Source organism: Struthio camelus, chromosome 2, assembly GCF_040807025.1.
Source record: "Struthio camelus isolate bStrCam1 chromosome 2, bStrCam1.hap1, whole genome shotgun sequence".
Taxonomy (NCBI): domain Eukaryota; kingdom Metazoa; phylum Chordata; class Aves; order Struthioniformes; family Struthionidae; genus Struthio; species Struthio camelus.
Window position 1 is genome coordinate 93,675,449 of NC_090943.1, and position 20,451 is coordinate 93,695,899.

The following is a 20,451-nucleotide window of genomic DNA, read 5'->3' on the forward strand; positions in this document are numbered from 1 at the left end:
AATCCTAATAATCCAGAAACAGTGGTAAATCAAAACAGGAATGTAAACATTAGGAAATTAGGAAAAACTACCAAAATTTCAGCTGTGGATGAACCCTATCAAAGGTACTCATCTCAGAAGAAAGTTACGTTACAAAGATGACTGATAAATTTCACAAATTATACTTTTTTGAGCTAGATCGAATTTTCCTCTAATAATTAATGTTTCAAAGATCAAGATTTCATGCTACCAGTACTGCTAATAATTCTGAATATTGCTATAGCTATTCATTCTGTCTTACCTTCAGATTTAGTTTCAGATAGATTTGCAGTTTTCTACAGCTAGGCAATTCTGGGCGTAGATAAAAGGAGAAGAAAACATGACATCTGTTACCTGAAATACAGTGGTTCTTTGACATTTAGAGCCTTCCATGGATCAGGTTTGATTATGACCTTCAGGTATCCTAAAAATCCTGACAAATTTCACATGTCAGATATGAGAATCCCGGCTGCAGTGCTCTTGCGTTGTGCTGTACAATATGAATAAGAGAGAAAAGCTGAAGAAAGACCACCTTTTGGTCCTGGTACCAGGTCTTCATATGTGTCCATCTTGCCTATCAGTTTGGGCTTAAAACTGAAGTAATCTATCTCTCTTACAGAAATAGAACTATATTCTATTAACATATACCGTATTCTATTATCTGAGGTAAAACTTACAGTTTAGCTGTCTTGAAAGTTCTGTAGACATGCATACCGATATGTAGCATGAGCTTGAAACTACCTTCTGCTATTCATAGTGCTCCCAAATTCTTGATAATATACTTCCTACATGAAGTATAATTTTACTTCTGTTAGACTAGGGCCTCTAGTTGCTTTTGTCTCAAGTCTAGTATGTCTTCATTGGTATAAGTTTGGCAAACAACTGTTGTTGTTTTAATTCCCTAGGTAAGAATCAAGAAATATTCTTATTTTTTAGTCAAAGTCTAATCTTCAAGAACATCGACAATTCTTGATGGAATATTCACTTCTTGTATGAGTCTTGATTCCAAAAACTGTGGATTTTTTTTAGCTAATACCGAATCCTCCCTCTCTTTCCCCCCTAATTTTTTTGCCAGAATAGTTCTTTGTACCTTTTAAACAATGATTTTGCTTTATTGAGAGAACAGAGCTATTGTTTCGTTGTTATGTAGGGATCTTTTGAAGTATGCATGCAAATATATCTGCTTATTTGGAGATTTTTCTTTTGTTAGAAACGAAGAGGTTTCTAAACAGCCTATCCTGTACTTGCCAGCTCTTTGAAAATAAAAATGAAAGAGATGCAGGTTTTGGTTATTGATATTATAGAGTTTGTTCGCTTTGGTAATCGGTGCTCCCCCGCCCCAAAAAAATGTTTAACGTGATCTGTAATTTGATCGAATACACTTAAATAACCTACCTCCTAAAATTTCCTTTGGTTGAGGGGACTTGTGAACAGCGCATTTCACAGCTGCTAATGACCAACAAATCTGTACATGCCCCAAATTGTAAGCAGACTTAATCTCTTACCAGTCTCTGGACCATTACAGTTTCGGAGGAGAGAGGAGAAGAAAACGGAAAGAAAAGAAAGATTTAAATTATCAGGGGATCATTTTCCTATTGGAACTATTTTTCTATTGGAGATATATTTTATGAATGTTTGGTAAGGCAATGCGAGTGTACTTTTGTTTTTAAGTCTAAATATTCTTCCCTGAAGTTGCTGTGGTGTCATTAGGTTTCTAAAATGATAACGACCATAACTTATATGAACTGTAGATAATTAACATTATCAGAGAGAACAGAGTATTAATTTTTGATGCCTAATGTTCTTAACTTGCCTTAACTGCTTTGCAGAATAAACTGTTCCTCAGTTCGATACAACTGAGGATAAGGACATGTACCTTTAGAAACACTACTGACTTCAGTTGGTCTCTGAACATAATTAGATTTAAGTAATATTAACTTCAATCACTATTTCATTTTTTGGAAAATTCTGCTTGTGTGTGTATACACGCAAATAATGCATATGCAGTGAACACAGCGGTTAATATAAAGGTGCAGACATCCTGTGCTAGTTATTCTTATGCAGATAGTTTGGCATTGTTCTCAACTATGACTACCGGAAATCTTGATTTACTAGCTGTTCATATTTTTAACAGGAAGACAGTGATCCAGCAGTTCATGAAAGCCTTAGCATAGAAAATACGTTATGGGCAAGCACTGTTGTGGCTTCAGGTAAGTGCTGCAATATCAGAGATGATAACGTATTTTAAAACTCCTCTGTGGAAGTATGTCTTTATTTTACATTGTGAAATATTAATGAATTTTGAAAATCTTTGTGTGTCTCTGGCTATTAATCCCATGCTGCTTTGCTGTCTGCCTTCCTATCAGTCACCTCATGCTATTCACCATGTTTTCATGTCTTCCTAATCCTCCTTAATAGTTTTTTATACTTAAATTTTGCTGTTTCAGTTGAGCTGTCCCTTGTACCATAACTGAAGCCATTGACCTTTCTGTCTTAATTAAAACTTCAGGTTATAAAGCTCTTTGTTTAGCTCAATGTGGATAGTATCATGCTGAAGAGCAAGCATGGTTCTGTATGTATTAGAATTTTTCTTTTATGTGGACTGTATGCGTAGGGTAGAGCTTGCTGAAAATCTGTTATCAGTGGAAATCTTAATCAGAAGCTATGAATTGGTTATAGAATTATATAACTTCATTGAGAGGTGCACAGGAATTACTACTGATGTTTAGACTCCATTGTTTTAATGAGTTCACGTCAGGTACTGTATTTAGGTACTAAGCCGTTGTAACCTTTCTTTTTTAAGAGCCGACGATTTTTCTTCCAGTGTTTGCTCTATATAAGAAGAGTCGAAAGGACTGTAGAAAGGGCTGTAGCTATTCTTCTGCACAAAAGGACCGAGAATAACAAATTGGGAGAGCATGATTTCTGAAAGGGAGCTGGGATTTAAAATGGAGAATCAGAATGATTGGAACCATTTAGCCAAGAGGAGCGTATGGAAGGAGGAGTTAAAAATAAGAAGGATTTGGAGGGAAACTGGAACTAACTTCAAAGGAGAAGTCTTTAAGGAGAAGCCTTCAGAGTGGAAACTGACTTTGCATTGGTGAGGAGAATCTTAAGATAGACATATGCTGGAGGGTTATGAGGAAGTGTTTTGAGTCTAAGGAGATGGCAGAGGAGACTGAGCACTGCTTTCCAGAATCTGAAAATATCCTGGTATTCTTTGCTCAGCATTGTTTGGTTTTATCTGCAAATAATTTGAGTTTCACTAGGAAACTATTCTCTCTAAAATTGTTCTGTCAAATGGATGGTGCTTACAGTTGTCATCTGTTAGGTTGTTAACTTAAGTAGCCAGGATTTTTAAACATGCGTAAAAAGATTCTGCTTATAAATTTAAAATTTCAATACTGTGTAAACTTGTTTTTTCTTTGCTTTTTCTCAAACTTAAACGCAGGAAAAATTACATTCAAGGAGTATACGTCTGCAAAATCAGTATTTCTGAAGCTAGGAAATACTGACGTTTTTCCTCTTGAAAACTGTTGCTGTTTTCATTTTGGGGATGGGTGATTTGATTTTGTTTTAAAATGTAGCCAGAGTCTGAGGGCTGTTGAACTGACTCTCTGAACCTGGAACCCAAATTAGTGGTAACGTGAGTCCTTAATATTTATGCCTTAGCTCACCACCTGAAAGAATATGAGATAAAGATATTGTCACTTTTTGTCTTAGGCGTGTTGTGAAGATTTAATTGTTCATGAAAGACGGGTTCGTTATTAACAAGGGCAATAGAAAAACATATGAGAAGATAAAGAATTCTTTTGTCTGAACATGGTTTTAAATAGTGTGATAAGACTCTTAAGGGTGACTCAAGGCAACTTATTGAAACGTTACAAAGTTAAAACAAAATATTGAATGGCTCTTCAGATCACAGCCCTTTCTGAAGATAAAAAAAATACCATGATCTTGTAATTAAAAATGGTGTCATAGGATGCATACACACATTGATTGTATTAAGGTTGCTCAGGAAGTTTACATTTTTTGCATAACTGATATGCAAAATCAGTTATGCAAAAATAATAGCATGAATGTCTTGTAAATCTAAACTTTGGCCTATATTCGTTCCGTACATGTCATCTTATATATTAAGCACAATTTATTGCTGTGATAAAGTGCTGCTCTCAGGTACTGCAGTTGTCTGGCATATACGATTTCTATTGGACATTTGCTTGTTCTGTATGGTGTCTTAAATCCAGATCTTAAGACTTGCTCAGAAACTCTGTGGAGGTAATTTTAGCATTTGACAGGATTAGACCTTTAATGAATAGTGGTAAATGATTTGTCTTCAGTCTGTAGTTTTTCTAGTTGAGAATTTATAAGTTCTTATAGGCGCCCTGAGCATATAATTGTGAAGATGACCATAAGGCAGAACAATCAGGAGATTGTTAAAACTAAAGGTATTCTAGTTTTGGTAGTAGCTGATGTATCATTCAGTTGTTTTAGTTTCACTTCTAAGGTGATAGGTACATAGCCAAGTTAGGATTCTTGATGCTAAGCTAATATAAATTTGAATTTTATAGTTTAAAAAAAATAGATTTTATAATTGAATTTCCAAGATTTGTGACAGCTGCGACAAAAAGTGTTAATAAAATGCTTGTCACTGGTGATAACAGCATTTTAAACCGCCTTGCTTAGAGCATGCGGTGTCAAGATTTCAGAGGCAGAAGCTCCTTATATAAGTTTGCAAGTACCTCTGCTTCCCACGTACACACCATGGCCTGTTACAGTCCTTGATAATATCTGCAAGGTTTAACAGAAGATTGTTTGCCCACCAAGACTGTGGGCAACTGCCATTTATATTCCAGGAAACCAGAAGGATAAGCATCTGGTAGCATGTAAGGGAAACTGTGCTATTTCTTTCCTGAAAGTCCACTATCTAGATTGCTCCCTTGCTTCAGTCCCTCTTGCATCTTATTTCAGTCTGGTTACAGTCTGGGCTCACAGCTTTGTGGAGTCCAAGTTCTTTTCATCCAAAAGCATAGGATGCAACATTGCCGATGCATCATTTATGTTATGCCTGTCCCGTAGGGCATTCTTTATGGCCTCAGAGTTTGGGGGTCCGCTTTGCCCAGTACTCTTTGTAAGCACCTCGAGCATCATCTGTTAACAAGCACAGCAAGTACATCACTTATGTGACCCACTGCACTTGAGGCTGCTATGATGCCCTTGCTGACCCCTTGGAGGTTGTTATAAAGCATTTGGGGTCAACCCAAGCTGTTGTCTTGGCTGCTGTTATCTGCCTCCAGTGTGGAGACAGGGGACTTTTGTCACAAACACCCAGGAAAGGCATATGAAGCTGAGGTGCAGATATAAAACCTACATTTAATTTTAAAGAAGATTTTGTATAGGGAGAAGGAAAAATGTGGGGCAGGAGCTTCTTTCTTCCTGATTTTGAGTATTCTTTTTACTGTGTATATTCTTAAAGATGCAAGATGACAGATTTCTTATGTGTAGAGGCATCACAGTGGATGTTATGATGCAGTTGCTAGGCCTCAGTTCAGCTGCATGTTTGCCTTTTTGCCTACTATAAACTTGTACAGTTTAGAAGGGAAATATGTAGGTTTCACAGTATTAGGTACGAATAACATCTTACATGACAGAAGATCGGGCAGCAGCAAGGACAAGAGGAGACCAAGAATGTTATCTGAGGAGTGACTAAGTTGTACAAGAAAAAGCAGGAGGAAATATTATTTTTTACAGAATCCCCACTGCTTTATGCCATGGGTGATTTGCTGCGTTACTTCCATTAAGCTTTTTCCTGGATGTGCCCCTTCTTCAGTAGAGTGTTTTTCATCAGGCTTCTTCTCTTCCCTTGTCCTCAGTGCTTTTTCTTTTCAAAGTCTTCCTGTCCTCACACATAGATACTCCTCTCCCAGCTTACAGAATAAGGGTAGGTAAGTGGGAGGCAGAAGGAAGAAAAAGCGATGGAGTAGTGCTCGCAAGTATTACCTTTGTCAATCTGCTGGGTAGTGGGTTTAGCTTGTTCAGCCATTGCCAAGCCTCTGTATTAATCTGAATTTACGTCTTAAGGGAGATCTTTGTAGAGGATCAGGACTGTGGGGCAGAGATCTGCTAGACTTTTTCCTCCAAGCTTTGCCCTTTGTGCTTCTAAGAAGCCCTTTCCTTGAAGCCCCTATTTCTCAGCCACATCCCATTTTCCTTCTTTCAGTGTTTAAACGAATACTGAATTTCCTGGCATATTTGACGTATTACATAAAACACATTGCGTCAGCCAGGAGAGCCTAATATCCCCCAGGTATGTGCCGCTACTATTAGTCGAGGTGATAGGGAGCGTCGAGGTCAGGCTAGGAAAAGTGTTAGGGGAATTAGGTGGGGAGTACCTCACAAAACTTCAGCTCTGGTTGCTGATGTCCTAACAGTTTCAGAGGAGAGAGGCCACAGATCAATAATCTGGCAGATCAGGAACAGTAAACTTGAGTAGGTAAAGGATTCAATAAATCGTATCAACTCTGTTGCATCCAGAATGCCAAAGCTCATGAAAATACCGGGATGCAACAATAAAGGGATCTATGCAAAAACAGAACCAACAGGTTCTACTGCTAGAGCAGTATGAGTCCCAGGAAAAATACTTACTATAATTTAAGGCTAATTTTATTTTCTTTTTGACCTTTTGGAACCAAACATTTATTTTTCACAAAATTTTGTACTGTCAAATCGAGAATAAAAATCTGTGCTACCTTTTTATATCTGCAGATGAAGTTAGGGAGAGAGTAAGATTTCTCAGATTTGTGTGTTTGGGAGGTGTTAACTTTAACTGGTTTTAGTATTCTCTCCTAACCTCTTAGAACAAAAGCAAGCTAAATTAAAAACCATTTGTAACATAATTTTGTCACACCTGGCATGTTTTGTATTACACACCCCGATGTTCTAGTCTCAAAACTAAAAGTTTAGATACACAAATGGAGTTCATTATTACTACCAAATTTGAAGTGCTTTCTGCCCCTTGCCAGTAAAGCCCTAACAGACACTTGGATGTGTGCAAATGTTTATCTGAAGTGCAGGAAGTACAAAGAACAATTTGCTGGAAGCATTTGGCAGAGCTGGAAATCAAAACCTGTCTCTCGAGGCCAAAGCATACAGCCATCCTTGTGGTGTTCTTAAAGGGGACGGCAAAATGCATTCCAACCTTTTTCCACTTACAGGCAGCATCCCTATGAGTTTTAAAATGGTAGCAGCAAGAGGAGGGTTGTGTGCGCCATTCTTAATGCGCGTGTGCATTATTGCTGTGGAATTCTCACTGTTTAGACATGGTTTGTTTCTTATGGCATTTAAGTCATATGATCATTGAAAAATCTGGGAATTCTGGGAGTTGATTTATTGTTGAACACTGTCTCTTTTGCATGCTGCTGATCTACGTTTCAAGCCATCTTTAAATAAGTGAGTTTTCCATTTGCTTGCTAGAGGTTATGCTCTTTGCTTTTTAATAGTCCCTGAAGGAAAGGAGTTTTTGGTGAGGGAATACTTTTAAAAAAGTGCAATCACTGAAGAAACGACTTTAACTGTAACGGAAGAATTTAAAGCATTAAATGTTTTCAAAACCTCTTAGATTACCTTTAATTAAATTACAAATCATTCAAATAGTTTGTTTGTGACATCACTTATTGTGGTGTTTGTTTTATTTTTGGTAGATTTTTCTTTTGAAAAGGGAGAGAAGAAGTCATCAGTTAAGTTTTTAAGTGCCAAAGGTCTCACTACAGTATGGAGTTTTCCTTTGTGCTCTCCATTTACTGCAATGATCAATGTGTCCCAAACTGCTAAACAAGATAATGCTATTTTCTGAGACCTGCTGAGAGATCTATTAAGAAGAGAGTTATATTAACGGAAATCTGTGATCATTTGGGCAGGTATCAGTTTTGCAAAGTCACTTCAGATAAAAACAGAACAATTTATATAATTGCACAACTGCAAAAAAGCACTGTTTTGTGCCAGGTTCTGCACATGACTTTAATGAATTTGAGCACTCTTGTTTTTATATGCTTCACATAGTTTTTGATATCACCAAAGAGCATGATTGCATGCTGGATTCAGAGTATGCCTGATTATTGGTGTGTCATTCTACACCACCTCCTTTTTCACCTCTTTGTCCAGGCCCACGTGTTTATTCTAGTGGTGTCACTAGTCATAATACATTTTACCTAATGTCCATCTTTGAAACCAACTTTTCGAGCAGTAAAAAAGCTTAGAACAGTGCTGTTTCTTATATTTTGTTTTTCTTTCTGAGCTGCCCCAGAGTAGCTTATTGAAACTCCTGAGGAAAGATTGATTTTTTGGGGAGTGGGGGGTTTTGAAAATCCATGTATAGTATGATTCAGTACGGTTGTGAAAGATGACGGGAATCAGGTTGCAAGATACCTTCAAAATAAAGTGCTCCAAACAGATTTTGGGCATTGGTTTGCAGATCAGTAGAAGGAGCTCAGAAATTACGTATCAATGATTAATTTTTTTATGACAATTAGAATTTGGAGTGTTTGGGGGGCATGTTACCTGTATACTAATGTACAGATCCACGTGTGGAGCTGTCAACAGAGGCAAACTAGTTTGGGGGAAAATGTTGTGTCAAAGGAAGTGTTAAGAAGACTTAATATGGAGACAAAAATAATAGCAAAACTGATTTCTAATGGTCCAAAAGATATAAAGTATAATCACTATTTGTATGTTGTATGTGAATTCAAGGCTTTTACTTGCATTTTCACTTTTGAGTAAATGAGACTTCCTTTAACATCAGCATCATTACCTTTCATCTTTTGATCTTTGTGCTTTATATTTTCTTTCAAATTGTTATTGCCTGTTATACTGTAGAAATAGTGATAGCAGACCTTATGTATGGTCCTGATTACAATAGACAACTTAATGTCGGACAAAAGTATAATACCTCTACCCTATAAAACTTTCTGAGCAGTGTGGTGCTGACAAGATACACTATTTTTGTTTTTTGTTTTCTGGGATAAAGAAGACTGAAATTGTCACATAATTGGTTGAATTTCCATAAGACAATTTCAGATCATCTTAAAAAAATAATAATAAAAAATAAAGCAAGGATTTTGTGTTACGCCGCAAAGAGTGATACTAGAATATTAATAAAAATCTAAGTTTTTCTTTAATAAAGAAATTAATTTAGTGATGCTGAAACCAGGTTTTGCTATATCATCAGGTAAAAATTGTTGACTTAAAGATAATTTGACCTGAAGAATCATTTTTATATTAATAAATAGGTGACTGTTTCTTTATGGGATTTTATGAAGGTAATGAAAAGGGTAGACTGAATTTTATGTCACTCTAGATGACGTAGCAGGCAATCTGTGTCCAGTGTGTATTCAGCACCATGGTATTCATTTTGAATGAAAGGCAGCTATTTCTACTGTATGTTAATATTCCCAAAATAGTTTGAGACAGTTTTAAGTTTTAAATTTTTAACCAGTTACATTTAAAGTGCTATTCCCATTGAAAAGAATGAAAGCAGGTTGTCATTCTATGAATGTTAACTTTTAAAAAAGTGATAATGATCCTTTATTACAGAGTGTGGGGAAAAAAAAAACCATTCATGATACTATATACATTGTATGAATGTCTGATTTTTTTCTTATAAATTTGATTTGTTTGAAGGACTGTAAACTACTGCAGGTTTTTATTCTGCTAACTTTTTTCTTAGCTACTTCTTTGACACCTCTGCTTACCTTTATTCTCCTCCTCCTTCCCAGGAACTGTAATTGGTGTTGTCATTTACACAGGGAAGGAGACTCGAAGTGTAATGAACACATCCAATCCAAAAAACAAGGTAAGTTATGCTTGCTTTGTAATCTGTTACTTTTGTTTTCCTAAAACTTGAAATAGGCATACCTAAACCCAAAGACCTACTAACTTTTATTCTGATGTATTTCATGGGTGCTGGATTGACTTCAGCTTTTTGGTATTAGAAGCAAATTCTGCTTAGGAGGCTAAATTATTCTGGCTCTCTTTTCAGAAATAAAATTATTTTTAGAGGTCCTGTTTCATTTAACTAAGAATGATATAGGTATTAATGAAAATATTTGTTATCTAAGTATAAATGTGCATCCTCAGAGTTCTATACTTCTGTATCACAGCTAGTTATTAATTCCTGCTTTACAGAAAAAAAATTGAGAGAAGTATTTGACCAGGACTGCACAATATTTTTAAGGAATGTTTATAACGCTTAGACTACTAAAAGTTATACTGACTCCCAGGAGAAGAACAGCGAGATAACTGAGGTTCTGGTCAGTACCCAGAATGATCTTCTAGGGATTTTTTACTAGCAGTGGAAATATCTTCAAGAAATTTTTCCACCAGAGAGATGCCAAAAGTTTGAGTGCTTCCCTCTGTATGAGGTTCTTTCAGTTCAAAGCAATGCAAATAGCTCTTTGTTTCATCAGCAATGTTTCTAATGTGAATATGGGGGGAAAAGAGCCTCAATTATGAAGATATAAAACTTCAGTTGTAGACTGTATCTTACAGCCTAGATCTATGTTTAGTAAGAAGATACTTAATTAAGAAAGGAAAAAATTCTTGTAAGAGGTTTTAAAAAAGATCAATTGTGACAGGTTGCCATTTTCACACCATTCATAATAAGCCAGTCTGAGTGGGAACATCAAGAATGAAATGATAATACAAATTGCTTGAAGTAGTTATTGCAGTCCCCTGAGTGTATTGATTTGTGTTTCTAATAAAGAGATGCTTTTAAATGTCTCATTGACAAAGACAGGTAATATGTGCAATTATGTGGATTAAAATGGCCTTTTATTATTTTAATCTTTGCAACATACATTTTAAAATAGTGGAGTAAAATAGAATCAGAATGCTTATGGAGTATAATTTTCTCTTCTATCTGATAAAAAGTTGAGCCCTTTAGTAAAAGAACAGTTCTTTAAAAATTTTGAATAACTTTTGACTAATAAATAATACCTCTCACAGGTGTTTAAAATGAAAAAATATAATAAAGTGATAGAGGAGTTTACGTAACTGTAACATGCTTTACAGAAATTCGAGACTCTGAAGGGATATTAGGTTTTTAGTAAATTCTTGTCACAGTTTTTTGCATTAATGTTTTACATAGAAAAATGATAAAGGATAACATGATTTGCATTTAAAATCCCCTGACGGTTTAGAATGGCTGGTAATATTAAAATAGTTGCTCTAAATTTTTTGTCAGCAAGAGATTAAGCAGCAGATAAGCCTACAATAAAAGAGATCCGATAGCATGCTGACAAGCTGCAGCATGGGTTTTCGTGTTATGACAATGTGTGTGCTGCCTTCACTTGCATAGTGCGTTAATATTAACAGCTGCTAACAATTAAAAGTTGTGGTCTTTCATCTGCAATGTGAACATAAATAAATGGATAATTTTCATGAAGCATTAAAGAAGCAAAATGCAACACCGCCTCCCCCGTGCTGCCAAAATCTTAATAACGTCTGGGATATTTTGCAATATCAGTGGAGAATATCTAAATCAGTTAACTTTTGGACACTTAAAAATCATGCTTTTAAATAACTTTTCATCTGCAATTGATAAGACAGGTGATGCTTGTATAAATAAGCTCTACTAATTAATTATCTAAAGGATTTTTGAGGATTCGTTAATCTTCTAAGGTATGGGATACTCTAGGTATATACATTTGTTCTTCAGAGATACTTGGTCCATCGTTTTGTACCGTATTTAGCTGCTAAGAATCTACTAAATGCGAAGAATGAAGTTTAATATCATATATATAAAATGACCTGCTTTAAATGTCTGTCTTATTAGTTGCTCTATTAAATATTTCAAAAATTCTAACATTAGCTTCAGACTATTTTGAAGACTGCTCATCAACCATCTTTCACATGAATTTGTAAATGTGAAAATGAGTTGTGTGTGTTTTTTCCCCTTCCTGCCTGAATATCCTTATTCAAGCAGTAGCCTACTACACAAGTAGTATGACAAATAAGTTCAGTTCCCAAAGCTGTCCTTAATATCACAGAAAACACTATTACCGTCACAGATGAGTAAGTGATAAAATGCAGTATTTCAGTTTAGAAGGTAATTGTCAATCTAGTGTACGTTTTTACATATATTAACTCTACCTTTTTGTGAAGTTAGCATGTTACTCTATCTGCGTTTTCTAGCACGGGGCGATATTGGTTTACATGCTTTTAGAAGATCAGACATCTACTGTCTGCAGGTACTATTCTGTGCTGGTTAGCTATGTTGCAGGTAGCAGAGCAAGCAGAGCAGCTGAAGTCAGTTCTTTCCTCCTTTCTGGATGTGGCAGAGGGAATCTTTCTGTACTTTCTCAAGGGTGATAATAATGTTTACCTTGGGTAGGATATTTAGTGTTAGGAACCAAAAGGAAGGCAAATGGAGTCTTAAATAATTAGTCTTTGAAATTAGAAGGGATATTAAGTTGAGAGATTAGAGTCAAACAAAAAATCTGCACCAAACTGTTGCTGAAACAGCTGAAATTAAATTGATCATTTGTATTGCTGCAAACTCCAGAGGAGATAAGTCTAAGTCTGCCTTCTCTTCTGCTCTAAAGAATTCTTCCAAGTATTGTTTGGGGATAGTTTTTAAAGTGCAGATATATTCTAGAGATTTGGTTGCCAAATGTATTGATATGCATTTAGTGGTGCTCCTATCTTTGGAGTTTGGGAGAAAGCAAACACTGAGATCTGAGAGTCTCAATTTATGCTGCCAAACTGAAACTTCAATGGCAAGGAACTAGCAAGAAATATATGGGCATGTAGCTTTCATTATTCAGCTCTTCACTGAAATACAATTGTAAGATGTTTCAATCCTGTTTCTTATTGGAGCATAACATTGCTGCTGTACTTTGTACTATAAACTGGGTTTCTCTGGGAAATTTGCAAGCTTACTTGTTCTGTAAGTGCTGAGCAGAAGACTAAAACTGAAGTAAGCTTAAGCAATCTTAGGTATCAAAAACTGTGAGATGTACGTACCTGTTCAAGTAAGCAGTTTGTCTGTATCTTAGAATTTATTGTGTTTGCTGAAGTATTTAGTCATTCAGGCAACAATTTTCTTAACTTAAAGTCAACACTTTTGTTTTATTACAATTATAAAAATTGTTTCATTGCCTAAGGATGCAGACACGGTCTGAAAAACACAGAGGGAGAAGAGAATTTTCATAATGGATCAATTTAATATGTTTTTAATTCCAAACAATATAAAGAAAAATTATTTCTGGCAAGGTTTAATTTCAGTCTAAAATGATATACATTTGTGCTTTAGATAAATGTAGAAGTGGTAACATCAACGTTATTGTAGTTTAATGAGTCTGTGCATTCTACCTCATTGGCAGTCACATCAGCTTACTATGGAATGCAGTTCCAGCCTTAAAAAAAAAAAAGAAAAAAAAAAAATCAAATTGAATTGTGCTCTTCACAATGCCGTAATCAGTAATCAATCCTATTTGGATAGATATTTTTAAACCTGGGCTTTCTGGATGAACTTGGACTTGTCAATGCTAAAGGTCATTTATATAGGTGTTAATTAACCAAGGGGGAAATTAACAAACTAAGATTATTTATTTATTTAATCTGGCATTTTGCAATGTCCTCATTCTTCCTCTTTAAAGCGTAGAGCAATTTTTAACTAAATTCATAACTGCTTTTGCAGTCTTGGTCTTCATAGTAAGCAACTTTGCTAAGACAGCATGTCTCTGAAAGTAGACCTGTATCCGTCAGTGGAAACAGATTTTGCGGGTAAAGGTAAAAAAGCAAGATGTGCTTGGAGGGAGGAAGAAGGAAATGAATTTGAGGGAATATATTTTGCATACTAAGACTGAAACATTAAAATAATTTGACTATGCAGTAAATACATATTCAGAATACATACATTGAGATGCATCAAAATGAGTAGAAATTTATTATAGGTAGAACTACTGAGAAATGGGTAGGGACTTTTAAGGAGATACAGCATTCAATCTGCCTGATGTGCTTCAGATTAGTACAAAAATAGTTCTTATTTTGCTAATCCTTGTAAGGAGCATTCAAAACTTTTTTTTTTGCCTGATGTGGAAACCTGCATCTGCTGTACTGTTTTAATATCAGATGTAAAACTTCATAGTAACTATTCAGTGTTCATTAAAATAGTAACATTGTTTATTTTCCCTAATTGTTAGCTAGCCTGAAAGCTAAACACTGCATGTCTAGTGGCTGGTGCTTTGCTGATTTGTAAAATTTTTTTAAATTATTTTTTAAAGATGAAAATCTAAGAACTGGTATTGCTTTCTGCTTTTTGTGTTGCCCTTGTTTACTTGAAAACAAATTCACTGATGAGCCAGAAGTAATAAATAGTTCTATTCTAGTAAACTAAGACAAGATTTCTTGGTCTCTCTCTCCCCTGCTGGAACGCTTTTCTTCCTAGTGTTTTGTTGATGAGATCTACCTTTCTACATGTAAAAAGATTTCTCTCCACTACTTCTCCTCTCTCCTCCCATTTTATGAGGATATATTTTTGAAACTATTTCCAAAAAAAAAAAAAAACAAAAACCCAAAACCTAAAACCTCCCACACACACTCAGTTCTTTTAGTTGGAGTGAAATAGTGGCTGGAGCCGATTCATGTTGTTCCAGAACCTGTGCCACTTCACCACACGTTTACCTTGGATTTTGCTTAGGATTTCCGATACTCAAAATAGGCATTGTTTCTGCTTTGACAGGGTTTTTTTAAACGTCCAAGTTTGGTTGTCCAGCATACTGTAGTTGCATTAGTAAAGTGTTCTCATCTGTTCTACCTCTAAGATTAATGTTAGTGAGTCAGACTTGCATTTCTGTGTTCATGAATGCATACATTAACAGTAATAGCTTTTCTCTGCCATGCCACCGCTCTTCTCCTTGGCAGAAAGAGTATCACCTCATAAATCTTACATGTAGGTGTAGACCAAGGAAAGAGAACTGCCTATGGAAACCCCATCAGACGATAAAAACAGTAGTTGCTATTCCCTAGAGGGCTTCAGAAGGGCCTCAGAAATGCATTGACATTATTCTGCTGCTACGCTGCTGCCCTGAGAGCCAAGTAACTTCACTTGCATGTTTTTTCCTGCTCAGTTGGTGCTTTGATGTTCCTCATAGTCTGTTTGACAAGGAGACTGAAATAACTTTGTATGGTTGTTTTACATGTAGGGCCTAGGATTAAAGCATAACCTCCTTAAAAAAAGCTATATATCTCTTAATGAGACATTTCAAAGATGTGTAGCTCTTAGGGCACAGAGCAGTTTAAAAGAAGGAAAAGTTAGTTAACAAGCAAAAGTTATGTAGCACCTTCTGTTTATTGGTGTTCGCTCTGCTGTGCTTAATACTCTTAAGATTTCGTGTCATATGGGACAAAATCAAGAAAGCTATCACCTAGACGTAGTAAGTAGTCCAAATGACTTAGTTTATTCCCTCTATCCAGAACCTCAGTCCAAGGAAGTATTTAACCATATGCTTACCTTTTTAAGTATGAGAATTCCCCTATGAGTATAAGAGGATTGATAAGATCAGGGCTATTTGTAGATACATGGAATGTAGTATTAGCACTTTTCTCTTAATGAGTTCCCCTCTCTCAGCAGTAGAAAGTAAGTAGCAAGAGACGGGAAGCAGAAGAAGGAGAAACTTAGTTTGTTTCAGTTAATAACACAGTAGTGGTGACTGAACAACCTCTCCCAAAAGACTTGAGCATCTTGGTGAGGATGGACAGAATAGCTTCAAATAAGAAGGGCAGCCAAGTCTTTCCTAAGAAGATTGGAGAGGAGGGGTAGAACGGTAGAGAACGCATTATTGTTCTTCAGAAACATAGGAATGTTGACCCTGGGAAGCTGTGATCGGTGTCTTGGCAAACCAATAGCAAATTTCTGTGTCCTTCCTTCACTGTGAATAGCCAGCATGACTATATACCTATATTGTTACCAGTAACTCCCTTAACTGAAATAGCAAAGTGGAGAACTAAAAATTTCAATCCTCATGATGACTGTAGTGGGACTAAGTTTTTCAGTTTTCTTTATATATGGAAAACTAGAAGAAACACTACATTTATATCACTATGTAAAACAATAAGAAAAATCCAGTGAAAGTGGAAAGCAAAGTCTCGGTAAGCACTGGAAGTTGATTGACTTATTTGAGCATGTAGGTGGATAGAATTTGCTATGTACAAACCAACTTAATACATTGTTCTAGTTTTCTTGTACAGTCCTGTACTGTATTTACTGCGTGCTGTTCAACTTGTGCCTGAAAAGGCAATTGCTATTTTCATGGACTCAGGGCACTTTTATCCACAATACTGGTGCTTCTCAAATAGCACCTTTTTTACAGTCTTCTTTATATTCTTTTCTCCATAAGTAATAAAATGGTAATGTTACAAATGGGAAACCAAGTCACAAGAGATGAGAGGAAAAAATTTCAGTAACTTGAAGTGGTGAATTTAAGGTGTCAGACATCATTTTTTATACAACTTAGTGTTAGAGTGCTGGTATATCTGGAATACTGTTACTATTGGATTTGTGCACATATGATCCTAATGTATTTTCTTTGGCATCCAGAAAATAACATGACTAGATCGTCACTTGTTTATCTAGTTTGCTGTTGTATCCCTGGGCTAGAGTATAAGTTGCTCCGTAATGTGACATGCTATCAATTCATGAGTTAAAAATGTCCCAGAATTACCCGTGTCCTGACTTGAGATCTGTTCTGAAAGCAACAGTTAGACATATTATGAAGTTGTCATATGCAGTCATCTGATGGATCTTTTCAGACTACATATAATTTTGTAGTTGAAGCATATAGCAAGGTGGAGTGCATCACTATACACCTTCTGACTCAGTCAACCTAATTGCTGCGCAGCTGCTGAAATGAGTGGATTGTCTTTTATCCGTTGTTAATAGTACTATGCTACTTGATACATGGGTGTTGAATTTACTATCTTCTGCATCACCGGTTCCACTTTCTTTTTACGATTGTACTGCAAGGCAAAGTATATGCATTATTGGGTAAAATCCTTTTCTATATACTTCAGCTAGCGGCAAATTCTTCCACTGATTTCACTAAGCTCAAGATTTTACTCTTAGCTGTAAAACTCCCACAGTGTTCAACCCCTTCCCTCTTACAAGAACATAGGAGGATAATAATGTTATGTTCCAGAATGCAAGTCACTAGCTATACGCCTGTCTAAATAGGAGTTATTTCATTTTTGTTACTACCTATTTTTAGTTACTACTTTTTTATTGTTTTCACCAAGAATTTTACTTGATGGTGTTCTGAGACATTTCACTTCACATTTTGGAGACTCCCACATAAAGTTTGTTTGGACTTTGTTCTGTTTTAATAAGTTTTAAATGAGAGTGCTTCAGAATTCAGTACAGTAGTTCAATGTCACTTCACACTGTGTTTTAAGAAGGATCAGTAGTGGAACAGGCCATTTGCAGTAGTCCGTAAAACAAATTAATCTCACAAAACAGCCTAAGGAACTCTTTTGAAGTAGATCAAGCTATGGAATTGCAAAAATTGTGTTGCTTAGCCCCCCAGAAATGCATTGTTTTTCACCTGTAGCTGGCTAGGCTGAAAAGAATGATTTTTGGCAAAATGTATGTATGTAAACGTTTGACACTTTTATCATTCTACAGAAGGCGATCCAACAGTTAGATTTCTTGTGTAGTCTGATAAGGCTGGTTGTCCCCAGTGAGCTGTTAAAAAGAGGCAGCCCAAGATGGGTGTTTCCTCTCAGCTGCTGTCCCCAGTGCTGGAAATCAGCGGCAGGAGTTTGCTCTTGTCCTTGTCTTGCTCCTCACAGCTTCGTTGCCATTCAGAGTTAATCATGCCATTGGCAACAGGCAGCTGCTGTGAGTTGGACGGGGTAGGGGCAAATGGCATGGGCTCTCAGAGGGTGCTTATAACTTCACCTGGTCAATTGGAACTGTACTGCTGCCTTAATACGCTGTCTGCAAGGCAGTGCTGACAGCAGCACAACCCAAAACAGTGGCAACCAAAATATTTAAGATGTGTGAAATATACCATTACAAGTTTTTTCTGTATTAGGGTTATGTTCTGAGTAGCAGGTGTTTTTTTTTAACAAGAGTAATGTATTACAGTTGTCACTGATATTTAGGTATATATTTTTTCTTCAGTGTATTTTTTGAAGCTGAAACCTTTCAACTTAATTGTGGAATTGTGTTCTACATATGTTCTTGAATAAAGATGCACACACACATTCTTAAAATTTACAGTTCTGATAAGTTAAAGCTGAAATACAAACTGTATAGAAAGTCAGATGTGCCTCACAGCTTTATGTAATACTTGTAAAAGTATTACATGAAAAAATAGTTTACAAAATGAGTAAATAGTAAGCTTATGAATGAAATAGTTCTCCTGGCAGTTGAATATTTTATACTACTTTAGAAGTGAGGGGACAATAATGGAGGCAGTAAGTGCTACAAAGTATTGTGAGTTATTAAAATAGTCATTTTATAATTAAACCATTTCAATTTTGGATATTACTAAGCCATTTGCCTATCATTATCATACATACTTTGAGTGTAAGTTGAAGACATACTTATATTTCCTCATTCTATAAGGTTAAACAGCCACAATCTGAATGATTTTATTTTTACTAGCATAAAATATGATATTTTAAGGTGTACATTATTTTTTTATTATACTGCTATAATTCTGATTTTTATTATGTTTGTAACATACTATATTGATATACATTTCAGCCCATTAACGTTGTTGTCAGATTGACTGCTGTAGATTTAATATATGCTTAGTCTCTGTCTTCTTTCAAAAAGTTTTTATCTTGTTTGTCTCCAAGGATCACGTTCATGTTTCCTATGTATCAACTGAAAAACCTTCTGTGTTACAGGCTATCCTGCTGTGCTTAATACAGGCTATGTTTGGTAGGCGTACACTGTGTTTAATGTGTATTTGCATCTTGTTCTATTTTTTAATATATGTTCTTCACTTTTCATTTCCAAACACTCTGTTTCTGTATGTTAAAATACATTAATTGTTCATAGTTGCATGGACATGTATACTCTGATTGGAAGTCAACCTGGAACTTAAAATAGATCATCAGCTGATTATTTCATTATGATTTAAGCTGCTTCCCAAAACTACAGGAAAAAGCAGTAGTAGAATTACAGCTGAAATTTTATTTACTTGCATCAGTTGGCTGTTGGTTCTTAAATTTGTAGAAATTTAGTGTGATTTTGGTTTCTTCCTTATGAAGAGAATGCTGTACATTCTATTTTATTTCTTATTTATATTTATTTATTACAACTATTGAAAGTTGAAGCTTTCATATTTAATATTATAATCCATAATGAATATTTTTAAAGTTTAAGAATTGATTTTTTTTTAATCGAACGTATGTTTTTATTGTTGCATTGAAACTTTAATCTCAAAACAGACAGGAACATCCTCCAAATTCTTTGGAGCCAAAGGAACTGTAGTTCTTTTAAGGTATTGGCTAAGGGAACCTCTTTCCAGATGACTGTTTTGAATCCTGCATGTATTGAAAGGATTTAGTTTCTTGTTTTCTACTTGTGTTATTCTTATATTAGTCAGTAAAGGGGCTTTTATCAGGAAGAGAGTCACTGCTTTTCATAATTTAAATAGTTCTTTTCATATTTCTGAGTCTGCTCTGTTTTTCACTATTGAAAATAATTATGTAAGGAGGAATATAGAGAGATTTTTGTGGTGAATGTTTATATTATTTTTTAAAAGTTATTTTATTAAAGATAGCTGTTTGAAATGTCAGAAGCTACCGTCTTTGAGACCTGTTCCATATTAGCATCCTTGAAATAGACACTCTTCTGATCTTTCAAGTCATCTTTTATTTGTATTATTGTCTGCTTTATAGCCTGCTAGCATTCTCTTTATCTAGAGGAAATACAGAAAAACAGATGTTCTATGTGTTTTTACGTATAGAACACTTTTAATTTGTGTAATTGAAATGTAATGTATTTCTGTAAGTACTGGTGGCTCAGTAACCACTGAGAGTCACACGACCTGAAGTCTGAGTTCTACAGTGATGCACATCTAGTGGGAGGGGAATTTGCATACCTATCAGGACATAGTATTTGTTTTGATATAAGCTGAACATTGCAATCACAACTAAGGTAAAGTACTTAATTCTGAGTGCACACTTAATGTCATAAGTTTGTCATATTCTAAACAAATACGGTCCTTGCCTTTCTTTTCTACTTCAGTTAAGCGTGTAAGGCTGAGGAAAGTTTTAGTATTAAAATCAGTATTCCTGTTCATACTGGATACGAATATTGTTTGATTGTGAATATTTCTTTTCTGAATTAGTTTGTAGAGTAGGTTACTGTTTTTATTCTTAAAGCTTATCCTCTTCCCATCTTATCTTTTGGAATACATCTCA

General features: G+C 35.4%; 1 protein-coding gene across 2 annotated transcripts in view; it reads left to right on the forward strand.

The window, feature by feature from the left end:
* ATP9B (ATPase phospholipid transporting 9B (putative)) overlaps positions 1–20,451 on the forward strand; it is a 179,352-nt gene that overhangs the window by 92,149 nt on the left and 66,752 nt on the right. For both annotated transcript variants that reach the window (XM_068931599.1, XM_068931598.1), the window contains exons 10-11: positions 2,153–2,228; positions 9,789–9,865. In XM_068931599.1, the coding sequence (XP_068787700.1) occupies positions 2,153–2,228; positions 9,789–9,865 (153 nt within the window). The remainder of the gene's footprint in view (positions 1–2,152; positions 2,229–9,788; positions 9,866–20,451) is intronic.